Source organism: Nerophis ophidion, linkage group LG27 (genome assembly GCF_033978795.1).
Source record: "Nerophis ophidion isolate RoL-2023_Sa linkage group LG27, RoL_Noph_v1.0, whole genome shotgun sequence".
In the NCBI taxonomy this organism is placed as follows: Eukaryota; Metazoa; Chordata; class Actinopteri; order Syngnathiformes; family Syngnathidae; genus Nerophis; species Nerophis ophidion.
In genome coordinates, this window is record NC_084637.1 from 18,117,504 (window position 1) to 18,140,494 (window position 22,991).

General features: G+C 42.1%; 1 protein-coding gene across 4 annotated transcripts in view; it reads right to left on the reverse strand.

Annotated features, from left to right (window-relative positions):
- Positions 1 to 22,991, reverse strand: part of agrn (agrin) — a 506,995-nt gene that overhangs the window by 164,465 nt on the left and 319,539 nt on the right. For all 4 annotated transcript variants that reach the window (XM_061889588.1, XM_061889590.1, XM_061889587.1 and 1 more), the window contains 3 exons: positions 18,906 to 19,127; positions 12,449 to 12,646; positions 8,141 to 8,341 (listed from right to left, as the gene is read on the reverse strand). In XM_061889588.1, coding sequence (XP_061745572.1) covers positions 8,141 to 8,341; positions 12,449 to 12,646; positions 18,906 to 19,127 — 621 coding nt within the window. The remainder of the gene's footprint in view (positions 1 to 8,140; positions 8,342 to 12,448; positions 12,647 to 18,905; positions 19,128 to 22,991) is intronic.

Genomic DNA, 22,991 nt, shown 5'->3' on the forward strand with positions numbered 1-22,991 from the left:
GTCCCAATGGGAGTTGGAGGTAGCACCTCTTCTCTACATCGAAACTATCATCAGAACAACATACTGTAGGTCTGAATTCTTTTTCTCCTCGTCCCCTGATAAGTCCGAAAGAGATGATACAGTATTATCTGCTCACAGAGGCTACGTAAATAAATAATATCCCAAAGGTGAGTCACGATTATGTGATAAAAAGTCTAAATTATGAGATAAGAAAGTCGAATGATTGACTTTTTATATCTTGATAGGACTTTTTGTTTTATCACATCATTTGGGCTTTTTATTTCATAATTATGACTTCCATCCATCCATTTCCTACCGCTTATTCCCTTTTGGGGTCGCGGGGGCGCTGGTGCCTATCTCGGCTACAATCGGGCGGAAGGCGGCGTACAGCCTGGACAAGTCGCCACCTCTCGCAGGGCATAATTATGACTTAATATCTCATAATTATACTTGTTTATCTCATATATTTGACTTTTAATCTCACTTTGACAATCTCACAAATTCGAAGTTCTTATCCAAGAATTTAATGTTTTTATCTCACAATTTCGACTTTGTAGCACATATTTATGATAAAAAAACAAAACAATGATCCAATGGTAGGTCATACTTATGAGGTGAAAAATCAAATTGAAATTATAAGCTAAAAATTTAAAATTCTGGGCTCAAAAGTTGAAAAGTGAATAATGGTGGTATAAATGGAAATAAAATAGAAAATGTAACAATAAGAATAAAAATTAAAATCAACAATAATGCATATGTTCTTTTTGACTGTACATGTATTGTAAATGTATAATGTACTTATATTATTCACATGTGAATAATGATGTATAATCGACTGTATTTATATTATTAACAGGTGAATAATGCTATATAACCGACTGTAGTTATGTGATTCACATGCGAATAATGCTGTATAATAGACTGTATTTATGTTATTCACATGTGAATAATGCTGTATAATAGACTGTATTTATGTTATTCACGTGTGAATAATGCTGTATAATAGACTGTATATATATTATTAACAGGTGAATAATGCTATACAACCAACTGTATTTATGTTATTCACATGTGAATAATGCTGTATAATAAACTGTATATATATTATTAACAGGTGAATAATGCTATATAACCAACTGTATTTATGTTATTCGCATGTGAGTGATGCTGTATAATAGACTGTATTTATGTGATTCACTTGTGAATAATGCTGTATAATAGACTGTATTTATGTGATTCACATGTGAATAATGCTGTATAATAGACTGTATTTATGTTATTCTCATGTGAATAATGCTGTAAAATAGACTGTATATATATTATTGACATGTGAATGATGCTGTATAAAAGATTGTATTTATATTATTCACATGTGAATGATGCTGTAAAAATCCATAAATTAACTGCACCGTTTAACAAGCCACAGGGTACAAAGCGTAGGAAAGAAGTGTCGGCTTACAATCCTGAGTTCAGGGTAATTGCTTTATTTTACACGGGTATGGCCTATGAAGTGAAGTGGTGTGCAAACCCGAAAGAAAAGAGACAGGGAAACCTATCCACGGTCACACTTTTGTCAAAGAGCTGACATTTTTCAAGGAGACGATCAGACAAAAAGTGGAGCATGACAAGATCGTATTGTCGGCCTGAGAAAGAAACATAGAGGATGCTCGGGGACAACAGGAAGGAGACACAGAATGGAAATGAGAGAAAAAAAACCCAAAGCCATCAGGCACCGCGACCTAGCGCCGAGGACCCTGGGGAGGACCCTGATGCAGGGCGACTGGCAGACAATGTGCACGTGGCCAGCATGAATGAGAGAGTGACAGATGGGGGAGGGGCTGACACGCTTCTTCATGCTCTACATCCTAAGAAGGTCAGCGTCTAAGTCCATGAATGATGTTCACTAGACCACAAGAGGCCCCAAACCCACGTGTAGACCAGGGCTGTGGGACTTCTCCTTACGGAGGGCCACATCCCAATCATGGCTGCGAATAGAGGGCCACTATAAAGTATGTGGCAGACCACAATACATTTAGTGGCAGACCCCAATGTACAGCATATATATATATATATATATATATATATATATATATATATATATATATATATATATGTGTATATATATATATATGTATATACTGTATATATATATATATATATATATATATATATATATATCTATATATATATATATATATATATATATATATATATATATATAAACCCCGTTTCCATATGAGTTGGGAAATTGTGTTAGATGTAAATATAAACGGAATAAAATGATTTTCAAATCCTTTTCAACCCATATTCAATTGAATGCACTACAAAGACAAGATATTTGATGTTCAAACTCATAAACTTTATTTTTTATTTTTTGCAAATAATAATTAACTTAACATTTTATGGCTGCAACATGTGCCAAAGTAGTTGGGAAAGGGCATGTTCACCACTGTGTAACATCACCTTTTCTTTTAACAACAATCAATAAACGTTTGGGAACTGAGGAAACTAATTGTTGAAGCTTTGAAATTGGAATTTTTTCCTATTCTTGTTTTATGTAGAGCTTCAGTCGTTCAACAGTCCAGGGTCTCCGCTGTCGTATTTTACGCTTCATAATGCGCAACACATTTTTGATGGGAGACAGGTCTGGACAGCAGGCGGGCCTGGAAAGTACCCACACTCTTTTTTTACAAAGCCACGCTGTTGTAACACATGCTGAATGTGGCTTGGCATTGTCTTGCTGAAATAAGCAGGGGCGTCCATGAAAAAGACGGCACTTAGATGGCAGCATTTGTTGTTCCAAAACCTGTATGTACCTTTCAGCATTAATAGTGCCTTCACAGATGTGTAAATTACCCATGCCTTGGGCACTAATGCACCCCATACCATCACAGATGCTGGCTTTTGAACTTTGCGTCGATAACAGTCTGGATGGTTCGCTTAACCTTTGGTCTGGATGACACAATTTCCAATATTTCCAAAAACAATTTGATATGTGGACTTGTCAGACCACAGAACACTTTTCCACTTTGCATCAGTCCATCTTAGATGATCTTGGGCCCAGAGAAGCCGGCGGCGTTTCTGGATGTTGTTGATAAATGGCTTTCGCTTTGGATAGTAGAGCTTTAACTTGCACTTACAGATGTAGCGACAAACTGTATTTAGTGACAGTGGTTTTCTGAAGTGTTCCTGAGCCCATGTGGTGATATCATTTAGAAATTGATGTCGGTTTTTGATACAGTGCCATCTGAGGGATCGAACGTCACGGTCATTCAATGTTGATTTCCGGCCATGCCGCTTACGTGGAGTGATTTCTCCAGATTCTCTAAATTTCTTGCAATTGCACTTTGAGAAACTTTGTTCTTAAACTGTTTGACTATTTGCTCACGCAGTTGTGGACAAAGGAGTGTACCTCGCCCCATCCTTTCTTGTGAAAGTCTGAGCCTTTTTTGGGAAGCTGTTTTTATACCCAGTTATGGCACCCACCTGTTCCCAATTAGCCTGCACACCTGCGGGATGTTCCAAATAAGTGTTTGATGAGCATTCCTCAACTTTATCGGTATTTATTGCCACCTTTCCCAACTTCTTTGTCACGTGTTGCTGGCATCAAATTCTAAAGATAATGATTATTCGCCAAAAAATATTTTTTTATCAGTTTGAACATCAAATATGTTGTCTTTGTAGCATATTCAACTGAAAATGGGTTTAAAATGATTTGCAAATCTCTGTATTGCGTTTATATATACATCCAACACAATTTCCCAACTCATATGGAAACAGGGAGGCCCAAACGCATTGTGAGGGTCTGCTGGGAACGTCTGGCAGAGTCTCCTGTCAGACAAAGTTTCAATTCCCACCTCCGGAAGAACTTTGAACATGTCACGAGGGAGGTGCTGGACATTGAGTCCGAGTGGACCATGTTCCGCACCTCTATTGTCGAGGCGGCAGATCGGAGCTGTGGCCGCAAGGTAGTTGGTGCCTGTCGGGGCGGCAATCCTAAAACCCCTTGGTGGACACCAGCGGTGAGGGATGCCGTCAAGCTGAAGAAGGAGTCCTATCGGGTCCTTTTGGCTCATAGGACTCCGGAGGCAGTGGACGGGTACCGACAGGCCAAGCGGTGTGCAGCTTCAGCGGTCGCGGAGGCAAAAACTCGGACATGGGAAGAGTTCGGGGAAGCCATGGAAAACGACTTCCGGACGGCTTCGAAGCGATTCTGGACCACCGTCCGCCGCCTCAGGAAGGGGAAGCAGTGCACTATCAACACCGTGTATGGTGCGGATGGTGTTCTGCTGACCTCGACTGCGGATGTTGTGGATAGGTGGAAGGAATACTTCGAAGACCTCCTCAATCCCACCAACACGTCTTCCTACGAGGAAGCAGTGCCTGGGGAATCAGTGGTGGACTCTCCTATTTCTGGGGCTGAGGTCGCTGAGGTAGTTAAAAAGCTCCTCGGTGGCAAGGCCCCAGGGGTGGATGAGATCCGCCCGGAGTTCCTTAAGGCTCTGGATGCTGTGGGGCTGTCTTGGTTGACAAGACTTTGCAGCATCGCGTGGACATCGGGGGCGGTACCTCTGGATTGGCAGACCGGGGTGGTGGTTCCTCTCTTTAAGAAGGGGGACCGGAGGGTGTGTTCCAACTATCGTGGGATCACACTCCTCAGCCTTCCCGGTAAGGTTTATTCAGGTGTACTGGAGAGGAGGCTACGTCGGATAGTCGAACCTCGGATTCAGTAACAGTGTGGTTTTCGTCCTGGTCGTGGAACTGTGGACCAGCTCTATACTCTCGGCAGGGTTCTTGAGGGTGCATGGGAGTTTGCCCAACCAGTCTACATGTGCTTTGTGGACTTGGAGAAGGCATTCGACCGTGTCCCTCGGGAAGTCCTGTGGGGAGTGCTCAGAGAGTATGGGGTATCGGACTGTCTTATTGTGGCGGTCCGTTCCCTGTACGATCAGTGCCAGAGCTTGGTCCGCATTGCCGGCAGTAAGTCGAACACATTTCCAGTGAGGGTTGGACTCCGCCAAGGCTGTCCTTTGTCACCCATTCTGTTCATAACTTTTATGGACAGAATTTCTAGGCGCAGTCAAGGCGTTGAGGGGTTCCGGTTTGGTAACCGCAGGATTAGGTCTCTGCTTTTTGCAGATGATGTGGTCCTGATGGCTTCATCTGACCGGGATCTTCAGCTCTCGCTGGATCGGTTCGCAGCCGAGTGTGAAGCGACCGGAATGAGAATCAGCACCTCCAAGTCCGAGTCCATGGTTCTCGCCCGGAAAAGGGTGGAGTGCCATCTCCGGGTTGGGGAGGAGACCCTGCCCCAAGTGGAGGAGTTCAAGTACCTAGGAGTCTTGTTCACGAGTGAGGGAAGAGTGGATCGTGAGATCGACAGGCGGATCGGTGCGGCGTCTTCAGTAATGCGGACGTTGTACCGATCCGTTGTGGTGAAGAAGGAGCTGAGCCGGAAGGCAAAGCTCTCAATTTACCGGTCGATCTACGTTCCCATCCTCACCTATGGTCATGAGCTTTGGGTCATGACCGAAAGGATAAGATCACGGGTACAAGCGGCCGAAATGAGTTTCCTCCGCCGTGTGGCGGGGCTCTCCCTTAGAGATAGGGTGAGAAGCTCTGCCATCCGGGAGGGACTCAAAGTAAAGCCGCTGCTCCTTCACATCGAGAGGAGCCAGATGAGGTGGTTCGGGCATCTGGTCAGGATGCCACCCGAACGCCTCCCTAGGGAGGTGTTTAGGGCACGTCCAACCGGTAGGAGACCACGGGGAAGACCCAGGACACGTTGGGAAGACTATGTCTCCCGGCTGGCCTGGGAACGCCTCGGGATCCCCCGGGAAGAGCTAGACGAAGTGGCTGGGGAGAGGGAAGTCTGGGTTTCCCTGCTTAGGCTGTTGCCCCCGCGACCCGACCTCGGATAAGCGGAAGATGATGGATGGATGGATGGATATATATATATATATATATATATATATATATATATATATATAGAAATGAAACTGGACTCACTGGTGATGGTGGCAGAGAAGAGGACTGTGATGCCAGTCACCCTCTGCATACAATTATCGGTACCCATAGGAGCCTCTTCAGTGCTAGACTGCTTCATCTCAAGTGCAGGACTAGACTCAAAAACTCCTTTGTCCCACACGCCATTAGACTGTACAACTCCCATTATTTACTTTTTAAATTGATCTCAACTCTGTACACTACTGCTGCAATTTTTATTTTCCTGAAGGAACTCTCCTGAAAGAATCAATAAAGTACAGTCTGTCTGTCTATCCATCCATCCATCCATCCATCCATCCATCCATCTATATATATATATATATATATATATATATATATATATATATATATATATATATATTTGATGGCGCTTGGCTGTATTGCACAATCAGGCTTGAGTTCATTGCAGATGTTTGAAGATGAAAGGCAGAATAATGAAGAGGAAGAAGATGATTTAAAAAAATGTCCAAACGAGCCGACTTTAATCAGCTAGAATTAACGACCTATCTGCCCAAAGGGGTTTTATTCACCACGGCCCAGTTGTAGTTCATGCCGGCCTTGTCACTTCATTAGCGACACACCACAGACCGCTGGGTGCTGGAGCGCAGGATACCTGATGACCAAATAAGGACATCACTTCCAGGTCCCCCCCTACTTTCATCTTCCAGGTCCCTGCCTACCTTCATCTTCCAGGTCCCCCCCTACTTTCATCTTCCAGGTCCCCCCCTACTTTCATCTTCCAGGTCCCCCCCTACTTTTATCTTCCAGGCCCCACCCTACCTTCATCTTCCAGGTCACTGCCTACCTTTATCTTCCAGTTCCCACTCCCCCACCTTCATCTTCAATGCCCCCCCCCCCCCCCCCCACCACCTTCATCTTACAGGTCCCCCCGCCTACCTTCATCTTTCAGGTCCCCCGCCTTCCTTCATCTTCAAGGGCCTCCCCTATCTTCATATTCCATGTGCCCCCCCTTCCCCCTTACCTTCATCTTCCACGTCCGTCCCCCCCGCGTACCTTCATCTTCCAGGACCCCCCCTCCCCCACACTTTCATCTTCTATGTCCCCCACACCTCCATCTTCCATGACCCCCGCCCTATCTTTATCTTCCAGGCTCTCCCCTACCTTCATCTTCCATGTCCCCCCCCCCTCACCTCCATTTTCCATGTCCCCCAACCCACCTTTATCTTCCAGGTTCCCTCCCCACCTTTATTTTCAAGGTTCTCCCCCACCTTCATCTTCCAGGCCTCTCCCCGCCTACCTTCATCTTCCAGGAAGCACCCCCACCTTTATCTTCCATGCCCCCCAGCCTATCTTCATCTTCCAGGTTCCCCCCCACGTTCATCTTTCAGGATCCCCCCCGCCTACCTTCATCTTTCACGTCCCCCGCCTTCCTTCATCTTCAAGGGCCTCCCCTACCTTCATATTCCATGTGCCCTCCGTCCCCCCTTACCATCTTCCAGGTTCCCCCCCACCCCTTGCCTACCTTCATCTTCCAGGACCCCCCCACCCCACACCTTCATCTTCCAAGTCCCTCCCACCTCCATCTTCCATGACCCCCGCCCTATCTTTATCTTCCAGGCTCTCCCCTACCTTCATCTTCCATGTCCCCCCCACCTCCATTTTCTATGTCCCCTACCCCACCTTTTTCTTCCATGTCCCCCACCCCACCTTTATCTTCCAGGTTCCCCCCCAACTTCATCTTCCAATTCCCCCGGCTACCTTCATCTTCCAGGTTCTCCCCCACTTTCATCTTCCACTTTCATCTCACCTACCATCATCTTCCAGACCCCCCCACCCCCACCGTCATCTTCCAGGCCCCATCCCACCTACCTAGATCTTTTATGTCCACCCCACCCTCAACTTCAAGGGCCCCCCACCTTCAACTTCCATGTACCCCCCCGCCTACCTTCATCTTCCAGTCCCCCCTTAGCTTCATCTTCCAAGCCTCTCCCCGCCTACCTTCATCTTCCAGGAACCCCACACCCCCACCTTCACCTTCATGACCCCCGCTTACCTTCATCTTCCAGCCCCCACCCCCCCCCACCCCACCTTCATCTTCCAGGTCCCCCACACACCTTCATCTTCTAAGCCCCCCCGCCCGACCCCACCTTCATCTTCCGGGTCCCCCGCCTACCTTCATCGCAGCTGCCGGCCTTCACCACCTGGATGCTCCTCTCCTGCTGGCAGGAGGATAGGCGCAGTTCGCACTGGTTCTGGTAGGTAGCGCCATCGCTCCCACAGACGGGAGAAATGGAGGGGTCCGAGCACGGCAGGCACTCACACTTGCTCTGGACACAGCGGGCCCCCCAGGAGCACACCGTGTGGCCACAGCTCTCTGTGTGCACAGGACAAGATGAGCATGTAGGATATGCTGCCTGCTGCTATAAAGGCTGGAATAGTCACAACAGTCCATGCATGTCATGCTGCTTAGGATGTATTTGTCTGTACTAAAGGGTGGAATGGTCTCAAACGTGTATGACATGCTGCTAAAGATAGACTAGATTTTAGAGCACAATGGTGCATGGTATGCTGTTTGAGGGCTGTGGTATTATCCTGGTAAAGTTACAAAAGTGCATGGTATGTTGTTGACTGCTCCTGGGAATTGGGAGGTATTTGACAAAATGCTGCTTGTAGTAGACATGCCAGAATAGTGCATGATATGCTGCTGGCTAACGGCAATCAGGAAATATAAGCTACATTCTGCATGAGAAAGAGGGCCTTAACTTGGTGATGTAGTATCAGGTGGAGGTGATGTAGTATCAGGTGGAAGTGAAGTTCTATCAGGTGGAGGTGATGTAGTATCAGGTGAAGGTATTGTAGTATCAGTAGTATTAGGTGAAGGAAGGTGATGTAGCATTAGGTTATGTAGTATCAGGTGGAGGTGATATAGTATCATGTGAAGGTGATGTAGTATCAGGTAGAGGTGATGTAGTATCAGATGAATGTGATGTTGTATCAGGTAGAGGTGATGTAGTATCAGGTGAAGGTGATGTAGTATCAGTAGTATTAGGTGAAGGAAGGTGATGTAGCATTAGGTTATGTAGTATCAGGTGGAGGTGATATAGTATCATGTGAAGGTGATGCAGTATCAGGTAGAGGTGATGTAGTATCAGATGAATGTGATGTTGTATCAGGTAGAGGTGATGTAGTATCAGGTGAAGGTGATGTAGTATCAGTAGTATTAGGTGAAGAAAGGTGATGTAGTATTAGGTTATGTAGTTTCAGGTGGAGGTGATATAGCATCAGGTGAAGGTGATGTAGTATCAGATGAAGGTGATGTAGTATCAGGTAGAGGTGATGTAATATCAGGTGGAGGTGATGTAGTATCAGGTAGAGGTGATGTAGTATCAGGTAGAGGTGATGTAATATCAGGTGGAGGTGATGTAGTATCAGGTAGAGGTGATGTAGTATCAGGTAAAGGTGATGTAGTATCAGGTAGAGGTCATGTAGTATCAGGTAGAGGTGATGTAATATCAGGTAGAGGTGATGTAATATCAGGTGGAGGTGATGTAGTATCAGGTGGAGGTGATGTAGTATCAGGTAGAGGTGATGTAATATCAGGTGAAAGTGATGTAGTATCAGGTGGAGGTGATGTAGTATCAGATGAATGTGATGTAGTATCAGGTAGAGGTGATGTAGTATCAGGTGAAGGTGATGTAGTTTCAGTAGTATTAGGTGAAGAAAGGTGATGTAGTATTAGGTTATGTAGTATCAGGTGGAGGCGATATAGCATCAGGTGAATGTGATGTAGTATCAGGTAGAAGTGATGTAGTATCAGATGAAGGTGATGTAGTATCAGCTAGAGGTGATGTAATATCAGGTGGAGGTGATGTAGTATCAGGTAGAGGTGATGTAGTATCAGGTAGAGGCAATGTAATATCAGGTGAAAGTGATGTAGTATCAGGTGGAGGTGATGTAGTACCAGGTGGAGAAGATTTAATATCAGGTGGAGGTGATGTAGTATCAGGTGGAGATTATGTAATATCAGTTGGAGGCGATGTAGTATCAGGTAGAGGTGATGTAATTTCAGGTGAAAGTGATGTCGTATCAGGTGGAGGTGATGTAGTATCAGGTGGAGAAGATGTAATATCAGGTGGAGATGATGTAGTATCGGGTGATGTAGTATCAGGTGGAGGTGATGTAGTATCAGGTGAAGGTGATGTAGTATCAGGTGGAGGTGATGTAGTACCAGGTGAGGGTGATGTAGTATCAGTAGTATTAGGTGAAGGAAGGTGATGTAGTATTAGGTGAAGGAAGGTGATGTAATTTCAGGTGGAGGTGATATAGCATCAGGTGAAGGTGATGTAGTATCAGGTAGAGGTCATGTAGTATCAGTTAAAGGTGATGTAATATCAGGTGGAGGTGATGTTGTATTAGGTGGATGCTATGTAGTATCAGGTGGAGGTGATGTAGAATCGGGTGATGCAGTATCAGGTGAAGGTGATGTAGTATCAGGTGAAGGTGATGTAGTATCAGGTGAAAGTGATGTAGTATCAGGTGGAGGTAATGTGGAATCAGGTTAAGGTGATGTAGTATCAGTAGTATTCGGTGAAGGAAGGTGATGTAGTATTAGGTGAAGGAAGGTTATGTAGTATCAGGTGGAGGGGATATAGTATCAGGTGAAGGTGATGTAGTATCAGCTAGAGGTGATGTAATATCAGGTGACGGTGATGTAGTATCAGGTGGGGGTGATGTTGTATCAGGTGGAGGTGATGTAGTATCAGGTGGAGGTGATGTTGTATCAGGTGGATGTGATGTAGTATCAGTTGGAGGTGATGTAGTATCAGGTGATGCAGTATCAGGTGAAGGCAATGTAGTATCAGGTTAAGGTGATGTAGTATAGTGTCAGTTAGAGTTGATGTAGTATCAGGTGAAGGTAATGTAGTATCAGGTGAAGGTGATGTAGTATCAGTAGTATTAGGTGAAGGAAGGTGATGTAGTATCAGGTGGAGGTGATATAGTATCAGGTGAAGGTAATGTAGTATCAGGTGGAGGTGATGTAGTAACAGGTAGAGGTGATGTAATATCAGGTGAAGGTGATGTCGTATCAGGTGGAGGTGATGTAGTATCAGGTGGAGGTGATGGTGTATCAGGTTAATGTGATGTAGTATCAGGTGGATATGATGTAGTATCAGTAGTATCAGGTGAAGGAAGGTGACGTAGTATCAGTTGGAGGTGATTTAGTATCAGGTGTAAGTGATGTAGTATCAGGTGGAGGTGATGTAACATCCGGTGAAGGAAGGTGACGTAATATCAGGCGGAGGTGATGTAGTATCAGGTGGAGGTAATGAAGCATCAGGTTAAGGTGATGTTGTATCAGGTGGAGGTGATGTAGTATCAGGTGGAGGTAATGTGGAATCAGGTTAAGGTGATGTAGTATCAGTAGTTTTTGGTGAAGGAAGGTGATTTAGTATTAGGTGAAGGAAGGTTATGTAGTATCGGGTGGAGGGGATATAGTATCAGGTGAAGGTGATGTAGTATCAGGTAGAGGTGATGTAATATCAGGTGACGGTGATGTAGTATCAGTTGAAGGTGATGTAGTATCAGGTAAAGAAAGCTGATGTAGTATCAGGTGGAGGTAATGAAGTATCAGGTTAAGGTGATGTTGTATCAGGTGGAGGTGATGTAGTATCAGGTGGAGGTAATGTGGAATCAGGTTAAGGTGATGTAGTATCAGTAGTTTTTGGTGAAGGAAGGTGATGTAGTATTAGGTGAAGGAAGGTTACGTAGTATCAGGTGGGGGTGATGTTGTATCAGGTGGAGGTGATGTAGTATCAGGTGGAGGTGATGTTGTATCAGGTGGATGTGATGTAGTATCAGTTGAAGGTGATGTAGTATCAGGTGATGCAGTATCAGGTGAAGGCAATGTAGTATCAGGTTAAGGTGATGTAGTATAGTATCAGTTAGAGTTGATGTAGTATCAGGTGAAGGTAATGTAGTATCAGTAGTATTAGGTGAAGGAAGGTGATGTAGTATCAGGTGGAGGTGATATAGTATCAGATTAAGGTGATGTAGTATCAGGTGGAGGTGATGTAGTAACAGGTAGAGGTGATGTAATATCAGGTGAAGGTGATGTCGTATCAGGTGGAGGTGATGTAGTATCAGGTGGAGGTGATGGTGTATCAGGTGGATGTGATGTAGTATCAGGTGGATATGATGTAGTATCAGTAGTATCAGGTGAAGGAAGGTGATGTAGTATCAGTTGGAGGTGATGTAGTATCAGGTGTAAGTGATGTAGTATCAGGTGGAGGTGATGTAACATCCGGTGAAGGAAGGTGACGTAATATCAGGCGGAGGTGATGTAGTATCAGGTAAAGAAAGGTGATGTAGTATCAGGTGGAGGTGATGAAGTATCAGGTTAAGGTGATGTTGTATCAGGTGGAGGTGATGTAGTATCAGGTGAAGGTGATGTAGAAAGAGGTGGAGGTGATGTAGTACTTACTGCACTCTCCCTGGCTGACCACTTGCAGGTCCGTCTGTGTTCTGCAGGCATGCACGTGCAGTTCACATTCGCTGCCATAGGTGGTGCTGTCGCTGCCACAGACGGGCTGGTGGGACTCCACACACTCAGTGGCACACACGCAGGTTTGAGTCTGGACATCACAGATGGCCCCGAAGGAGCAGTTGGTGCAGGACTCATCTAGGAGGAGAGGTCTGCTGTAAGTATGGACAACATGGAACCACGTGGTCCCTCACTCCCTGGCCACTTCAGCAGCTATCTAGTCCATAGCGCTTGGCTTTTAGCTCAGTCGTCAGCACGCTCGCCTGTCATGCAGGCGACTAGGGTTTGAGTCCCGTGTGGAACCAGGTGGGTCACATTGAACTACCTTGTTCATTTGAAGAGGAACTAAAGACTGGGATCTAAAATGGAGACGTTTGATTGAGGGGTGTGTGCAGATGACCATGCTGGAGTCGTCATGACAGTGCATGATATGCTGTTTGCTGCCAGACATGAAGTCAATCAATGGACACGTTGAGAGAGGCTTGTCCTATTGCGCTTGAAAAGTAGGACAGTGCATGATATGCTGCTGTCAGCTACACATTTAAAAAATCAGGAGGGATTTGATTGAGGACCGTTTATCGTGAACCAATGTAATAGTCTAGACTGTGCATGGCATGCTGCTTGATGGCAGAATATTGGCAGTTCCACATGCTGGGATAGTCAGGACAGTGCATGCTATGCTGCACACTGCTAGAAATGGGGAAATTCCAGTGAAAAACAAACTTGACAGTGCATGACATGCTGCTTGCTGGTGTGAATTCGATCAGGATGGATTCGATGGGTGGCCGTTGTTCACAAAGCGTTAGTCACAGCTGTGCATGGTATGCTGTTTTCTGCAAGGAAGTCCGATATCAAGATGTTTGATTATAGAAAGTTTGTCGTTAAAGATGCTGGAGTAGTCAGGAAAGTGCATGCTGTGCTGCGTGCTGTTAGAAACAGGGAAAATCAATGTAGATGTTGAGGGCTTTTTGTTGTTTAATGCAGATAAAGTCACAACAGTGCATGGCATGCTGGTGGTGATGGATGTTTATCACAATTACACAGGAAATAAAACATGACAGTGCATGGCATGCTGCTTGCTGATATGAATTCTATCAAGATGGATTTGATTTTCGGCCGTCTGTCCTGAAACATTGTAATAGTCGCAGCTGTGCAAGGTATGCCGTTTTCTGCGAGGAAGTCCGATATCAAGATGTTTGATTGTGGAAAGTTTGTGGTTAAAGAAACTGGAGTAGTCGGGACAGTGCATGACATGCTGCTTGCTGCTGGGTCAGGATGTATGTTTATGTCTGAGGTATAGTGAGGACAGAGCATGGTATGCTGCTTGCTGATGGGTCAGGATGTATGTTTATTTAAGATGCATACAACCTTGCATGTGAATCAGTCATTAGTATTTGCTGATTTGTGGTAAAAATAAATAAAATAATAATAATAATAATAATAGACAAATGTCCCTCTCCCAAAATAGAAAAAGCTGTGTGATGAAAGTCTGTTTCACCACTAAAGAAAATAAAAAATTCCACAATGGTTAATCATAATTACGACATAAGAAATGTAAACAATGGGCTAATAAAGTCGAAATTATTATATAAATAGTCATAGTAATGTAATGAATAGTCCTAATTATGAGATAGCCATAATAGTAATATAAATAGTCATACTAATGAGATAAATAGTCATAATTATGAGATAAATTCTCATAATTATGAGATAGTCATAATAATTTGACAAATAGTCCTAATAATGAGATGAATGGTCATAATAATGAGATAAATAGTCATAATAATTAAATAAATAATTATAATAATGAGATACATATGTATAATAATGAGATAGTCATAATAATTAAATAGTCATAATAATGAGATAAATAGCCATAATTATGAGATAGTCATAATAATTAGATAGTCCTATTTATGAAATAAATAGTCATAGTAATGAGATGAATAGTCATAAAAGTAAGAAAAATAGTCATGATAATTAAATAGTCATAATGAGGTCAATAGTTATATTTATGAGATAAATAGTCATAGTAATGAGATAAATAATCATAATTATGAGATAAATTCTCATAATTATGAGATAGTCATAATAATTAGACAAATAGTCCTAATAATGAGATGAATGGTCATAATAATGAGATAAATAGTCATAATAATTAAATAAATTATTATAATAATGAGATACATATGTATAATAATGAGATAGTCATAATAATTAGATAGTCATAATAATTAGATAAATAGCCATAATTATGAGATAGTCATAATAATGAGATACGTAGTCATAATAATTAGATAGTCCTATTTATGAAATAAATAGTCATAGTAATGAGATGAATAGTCATAAAAGTAAGAAAAATAGTCATAATAATTAAATAGTCATAATGAGGTAAATAGTTATATTTATGAGATAAATAGTCATAGTAATGAGATAAATAATCATAATGATAATTAAAGAATCATCATGAGATAAATAGTCATAATTATGAGATAGATAGTACACTATTTACATACATATATAAGTATATATACACATGTATATATATATATATATATATATATATATATATATATATATATGTATATATATATATATATATATATATATATATATATATATATATGTATAATAAAGTACCACTGACAGTCACACACAAATTGGGTGTAGTGAAATTACCCTCTGCATTTGACCCACATAAATATAAATATATTTATATATATATATATATATATATATATATATATATATATATATATATATATATATATATATATATATATATATATATATATATATATAGGTGCTTGAACATATTCACGGCACAAAGAATCAAATCCATCGCTGTGAAGGGGATATCGAGTGAGTAGTGCCGGGGGAGGGGGGGGGGGGGGGGTAATAACTGCCATATTGCAGCTCAGCGTGTGTGAAAAGTGGCAGGACAAAAAAAAGGGAAAATAGTCGACCAGCAATGGCGCTTGTGGGATAATTGGCCTGCCAAGATGCCGTCAGGAGGATTCAGAGAGTGGTTTTAAGAAGCTGCTCATATCCATGATGCCATCTTAATCAGGTCAATTACTAAAAACTGCACTTGGAAGTGCACACAGAGCAGCATTTACTTATATGACCCAAGCCAAACAACCTTCCCTAATAATGTTGCAAATAAAGTAACACAAAAAGTCAACACACACGGTCACACACTACACAACCTGCCCACTCAATTTTGTGGATGTTAACAAAACATGTCCAAACCCCTTTCATGATTCAAAAATATACCTGTTCAAATCCACTGCAATGCATGATGGCAAAGTGCAAAACATTAGCAAGCTATTACAAGAGACGTTAAAGTTAAAGTTAAAAGTTAAAGTACCAATGATTGTCACACACACTCTTGGTGTGGCGAAATTATTCCTCTGCATTTGACCAATCACCCTTGATCACCCCCTGGGAGGTGAGGGGAGCAGTGGGCAGTGGCAGTGCCGCACCCGGGAATCATTTTTGGTGATTTAACCCCCAATTCCAACCCTTGATGTTGAGTGCCAAGCAGGGAGGTAATGAGTCCCATTTTTTTAGTCTTTGGTATGACTCAAACGGGGTTTGAACTCACGACCTACCGACCTCAGGGCCACACTCTAACCACCAGGCCACTGAGTAGGTTAACATACTTCCTAGATGGTGCCACGTTTAAAAACTATGATTTTTAGGTTAAAACATACACATTCAGCTAAAACGCTACCAGACAATGTTAGCATGCTATTATAGGAGACGTTAGCATACTTCCAAGATGGCGCCAAGTATCAAAATTCATGATTTTAGGTTAGCACATACCACATTTGCTGAAATGCTAGCATAAAATGTTAGCAGTCGATTACAAAAGACGTTAGCATACTTCCAAGATGGCGCAGAGTAATAAAAACTATGATTTTTAGGTTAAAATAGACACAACTAGCTAAAATGTTAGCATGCTATTATCGGAGACATTAGCATACATCTAAGATTCATGACTTCTAGGTTAAAGGCCTACTGAAACCCACTACTACCGACCACGCAGTCTGATAGTTTATATATCAATGATGAAATATTAACATTGCAACACATGCCAATATGGCCTTTTTAGTTGACTAAATTGTAATTTTAAATTTCCCACGGGGTTTCTCGTTGGAGACGTCGCGGAATGATGACGCGTGTTTGTGACGTTATTGGTTGGAAGGGACATTTTAACCCAGCATCACTTACGGCTAAAAGTCGTCCCTTTTCTTCGCATAATTACACAGTAATTTGGACATCTGTGTTGCTGAATCTTTTGCAATTTGTTCAATTAATAATGGAGACTATAAATAAGAATGCTGTTGGTGAAAAGCGGTGGATTGCAGCTGGCTTTAGCAATGAGACACAGCCGGTATTTCTTTGTTATTGTTGTGAAGCTTTTACACAGAGCGGTCAAGCAAACATGTTTCTCTACGTCAACCAGCAAGTTTTTGGATGGGAAAATTGTCGGCTCTTACCGGAGACTTAAGTGGATTATGGGACTTTCTCCTGTAGCTGTCAAAAAGGCGGCTGTGATCTTGGCTCCTCATCGGCTTCTCTCTGAGACACTGGCGCTCACCGCAGCCATCCGACTTTTAAGTATGACTTTACTCATCGAATCTCACTAAAATACTATTAACACAATAAGCAGAAAAGGGATTTTCCAGAATTATCCTAGTAAATGTGTCTAATTACATCTGAAACGCTACCACTTGCTTTTTATTTATTTTATTTTATTTTTATTTTTTTTAGTGCCTGACTCTAACTTTCCTAATCCACAAATCGTCGCTTTCTTGGTCCGAATAGCTCTTGCTGCTGGAGGCTATGATTATAAACAATGTGAGGATGTGAAGAGCCCTCACACCGGTGACGTCACGCGCACATCGTCTGCTACTTCCGGTAAAATCAAGGCTTTTTTATTAGCGACCAAAAGTTGCAAACTTTATCGTCAATATTCTCTACTAAATCCTTTCAGCAAAAATATGGCAATATCGCGAAATGATCAAGTATGACACATAGAATGGACCTGCTATCCCCGTTTGAAGGGGAACATTATCACCAGACCTATGTAAGCATCAATATATACCTTGATGTTGCAGAAAAAGGACCATATGTTTTTTTAACCGATTTTACGAACTCTAAAAGGGTGAATTTGGCGATTTAAACGCCTAATTGTTCGCCCGTCGGAGATATGACCTTTCACCCGTGACGTCACATCGTGAAGCGACCCGCCATTTTCTCAAACATTACACACACCAAGTCAAATCAGCTCCGTTATTGTCCGTTTTTTCGAATGTTTTCCGGTACCTTGGAGACATCATGCCTCGTCGGTGTGTTGTCGGAGGGTGTAACAACACGAACAGAGACGGATTCAAGTTGCAACAGTGGTCAAAAGATGCGAAAGTCCCTCGTTTGTTCTGCACACTTTACCAACGACAGCTATGCTACGACAGAGATGGCAAGAATGTGTGGATATCCTGCGACACTCAAAGCAGATGCATTTCCAACGATAAAGTCAACGAAATCACAAAGGTGAGTTTTGTTGATGTTATTGACTTATGTGGCGTGTGCTAATCAGACATATTTGGTCACGGCATGACTGCAAGCTAATCGATGCTAACATGCTATTTAGGCTAGCTGTATGTACATATTGCATCATTATGCCTCATTTGTAGCTATATTTGCATCCAGCCTGTCCCTCCACCCACATTTAATGCCAAACAAACACATACCAATCGATGGTTAGAAGGCGATCGCCGAATTTGTCCGCGCTTCCTCTCGTGCCGCTGTCTGTCGTGGTATAGCACAAAAGTTTCAGTTTCTTCTTTAATCTCGTTTTCGGTAACTGCCTCCACACTCCAATTTCAATACATGCGTAATTTGTTGAATCGCTTACGGCGCTGAAATCCGAGTCTGAATCCGAGCTAATATCGCTATACCTTTCTGTGCTATCCGCCACGTTTGTTTCTGTGTGGTCACGCTGTGACGTCACAAGATAATGGACAGGTGGATATAACGACGGTTAAAATCAGGCACTTTGAAGCCGTTTTTCGGGATATTGCGCGATGGGTAAAATTTTGAGAAAAACTTCGAAAAATAAAATAAGCCACTGGGAACTGATTTTTATTGGTTTTAACCCTTCAGAAATTGTGATAATGTTCCCCTTTAAATAAGAAATTTCCTTTTCAGTAGGCCTTTAAAACATACACAATTAGCTAAAAAGATAGCATAAAACAAAAGCATGCTAACGTTAGCATGATGACATAGGACAAGTTAGCATCCTTTCAACTGGTGGTGGTGTTGTGGTTTGGAGCGCACCTCCCAAAAGCAGCACGTTTGTCAGAAGCGGTCCAAGGTTGCAGCGACTCACCACAGGGTCCCTTGTGCTGGATGTGGATGTTCTTCTGCAGGGCGCAGACCATGGCACGCATCTCGCAGGGGCTGCCGTAGCTGTGCCCGTCGGAGCCGCACACGGGGTCGGACGTCTGCGGACAGGCCTCCGGGCACTCGCACACGGGCCGGTCGTTCTTCACCACGCACACGGCACCGTGCTGGCACACCTTGTCCACGCAGGGGCTGGGCGCGTCCAGATCTGAGGGCCGACAACAAAGTTAGGGAGGGGGGAGACCGTAGGTTGTCAGACCGGAGGTTGGAGAAAGTCTTAGGTGAGGTTAGTCAAAGGAGGATGTTAGAAAAGATGGTAAAGAAAGACGCAGACTTCCCGTCACGCCTCAACTTCCTGTCGCGCCTCAACTTGCTGTCACGCACTTCCCTTTGTCCCGATCCTCCTGGGTCCCGAGTCTTTGAGGACTCTGCTAAAACTGGCGGCGTGGAAAAAAAAAACTCGAGTTGCCCTGTGGCAGCGCGGAGATGAAACGTCCCACCAGCAATGGCGGCTCCGGTAAACGAGGGAATGAATTGATGTGGTCTTCAAAGGCTCCGAACTGGCAGAGAGACTCCCAGAGACCGAGGACGCAAATCAGAAAGAAGACAAAAAGAAGGATAATTGGAAAAAAAGTGCAAGCTGCTGGGCAGCAGATATGAAATAATAAGAACGCAGTAGAAGTAGAACTCACTCTGCCACTTCCCAACTCACTCTCCCGCTTTACACTCCTCACCTAGGATTAAGGTCAAATCACACAAGGACTCCCAAAGGCAGCCAGATGGTTTTTACTACCGACCACACCCAAAAAACAGTCAGATGGTTTTTCTACCGACCACGCCCAAAGGTCAGCCATATGGATTTGTACCTACCACACCCTAAGGGCTGCCAGATGGTTTTTCAACCTACCATGCCCAGAGGGCAGCCAGATGTTTTTTCTACCTACCACATCCTAAGGGCAACCAGATGTTTTTTTCTGCCTACCACACATTAAGGGCAGCCAGATTTTTTGTCTACCTACCACACCCAAAGAGCAGCCAGAGGGTTGTCTACCTACCACGCCCAAAGGGCAGCCAAATGGTTTCTTCTGCCGACCATGCCCTAAGGACAGCCAGATGTTTTTTCTACCTACCACACCTTAAAGGCAGCCAGATGGTTTTTCTACCTATCATGCCCAAAGGGCAGCCAGATGGTTGTCTACCTACCACGCTCAAAGGGCAGCCAAATGGTTTCTTCTACCGACCATGCCCAAAGGACAGCCTGATGTTTTTTCTACCGACCACGCCCAAAGGACAGCCAGATGTTTTTTCTACCGACCACGCCCAAAGGGCAGCCAGATGGTTTCTTCTACCGATCACGCCCAAAGGGCTGCCAGATTGTTTTTCTAACTACCACGCCCTAAGGGCAGCCAGTTGGTTTTCTACCTACCACGCCCAAAGGGAAGCCAAAGGGTTTCTTCTACCAACCACGCCCAAAGGACAGCCAGATGTTTTTTCTACATACCACACCCAAAGGGCAGCCAGATGATTTTTTTACCTACCACGCCCAAATGGCAGCCAGGTGGTTGTCTACCTACCACGTCCAAAGGGCAGCCATGTGGTTTCTTGTACCGACCACGCCCAAAAGACAGCCAGATGGTTTTTCTACCTACCACGTTTAAAGGGCAGCCAGATGGCTTGTCTTCCTACCACGTTTAAAGGGCAGCCAGATGGTTTGTCATCCTACCACGCCCAAAGGGCAGCCAAATGGTTTCTTCTACCGATCACGCCCAAAGGGCAGCCAGATGGTTTTTCTATGTACCACGGCCAACGGTTAGCCAAATGGTGTCTTCTACCGACTACGCCCAAAGTGCAGCCAGATGTTTTTTCTACCTACCACGGCCAACGGTTAGCCAAATGGTTTTACTACCTACAATTCCCCAATGGCAGCCACATGTTTTTTTTTACCTACCACTCCCAAAGAGCATCCAAATGTTTTTTCTAATACGACTCCTAATGGCAGCCAGATTTTTTTTTCTAGCTACGACTCCCAAACGGCAGCCAAATGATTTTTCGACCCATAACTCCCAAAGGGCAGTCATATGGCTGGATGAACTTGTCTCCCCATTGTTGTTGAAACCAGGCAACTGCTCCGGACTGAGCCATTTGTTCTTAATTCTGCCTCAACTCGTTTGTCACCTTAGCATACTTTGGTCTCTACGGAAGGCACTTTATTTTGAAAAATAAGTTGCAATGTTGTGGGGCAAAAAATTTGGTCATACAATAATTTTTAGGAATATTAAGAGGGTTTTTTTACTTTTACAAAACAAAATGAAAAAAGTTGTTTTGTGAATAAAAAGTTAATAATATTGTGAGACAAAAGTTGTCATTTTGCAAAAATTATATCAGAAAATGTTTAGAAAATAAATTAAAAATTACAATAAAAAAAATGATGCCATTTTTACAAGATTAACGTCAAATATATTGTGAAAAAAGTTTTTTGTTTTTGTTATTTTGTTTGAGGAAACGTTATTTAACAATAATTATAAATAATTATTAGGAATATTCTCAAAAACAAATAATTTTACAATATTAAATGATAAATGGGTTGTACTTGTATAGTGCTTTTCTACCTTCAAGGTACTCAAAGCGCTTTGACATTACTTCCACATTTACCCATTCACACACACATTCACACACTGATGGAGGGAGCTGCCATGCAAGGCGCCAACCAGCACCCATCAGGAGCATGGGTGAAGTGTCTTGCTCAGGACACAACGGACGTGACGAGGTTGGTACTAGGTGGGATTTGAACCAGGGACCCTCGGGTTGCGCACGGCCACTCTCCCACTGCGCCACGCCGTCCCTATATTAAAGTCAAATATATTATGAAAACTTGTATTTATGTTTTCAAAAAAAAAGTAATATCGGGAGAAAAAAGTGGTCATTCTACAAGAATTATGTCAATAGTTAACATTTTACAAGAAAGAAAGATGACATTTTCCGGGATTAATGTCAAATATATTGTGAAAGCCTGTTTTTTTTTTACTTAAAAAAAAAAACATTGTAAAAACATATTAAGAAGAAAAGTTTAATTTTTTTTAAAAGAAAAATTACGCCATTTTACATGATTGAAGTCAAAATGTATTATCAATCAAACTCTTTTTTTTTTTTACAAAATAAGTTGCAATGTTGTGAGAAAAAGTTGTCATAACATATTTATTTAGGAATATTCTGAGATTTTTTATTTATTATATGAAAAAACATGTAATTTTACAATAATAACGTCAAATATAATATGGAAAAATATAGTTTTTTTCATAAAAATAGTGATATTGAAATAAAGGAATTTTTTTTGTAGAAATATTGTAATATTGTGAGGAAAAAAGTTGTCATTGTACAAGAATGATGTCCAAATATTTTGCGAAAAAAAGGTGAAATTTTACAAGAAAAAACTATGACATTTTCCAAACTTAACGTCGAATAGTTTGTGAATTTTTTTTAATTTTTTTTTTTGAAAAACAATATTGAGAGAAAAAATTATTTTAAAATAATTACAAATAATTATTAGTAATTTTCTGAAAAAAAAATAAAAATTTTGAAACAAAAGTTAGTAATATTGTGAAAAAAGTTGTAATTGTACAAGAATCATGTCGGAAAATGTTAAATAAAAAATGATGTATTTTTTTTAAATAAATAAACAAAACTAATTTACAGTAATAATTATGTAAAAAATACAGGTTATGACTAGGGATGTAACGATAAACAGTAGATGTTTCTTATTTGTAATGATTCTTAATCGATTAAAAAAACAAGGTTTTAAATTTTTTTCACCCTAAAAACCAAAATAAAGTTACAATAATAATTATATTTTTAAAAGTATGTTATGACAAGGGATGTAACGATAAACGGGGAGTTAAAAAAAAAAAAAATCAGATAAATTGCGATTCTGATTTTTAACGATTCGTAATCGATTGAAAAAAAATCAAAAATGTATTAAAAAAATATTTCTAAAAAACTAAATAAATATACAGGAATAATTATATTAAAAATACATGTTATAATAAGGGATGTAACGATAAACATCCATCCATCT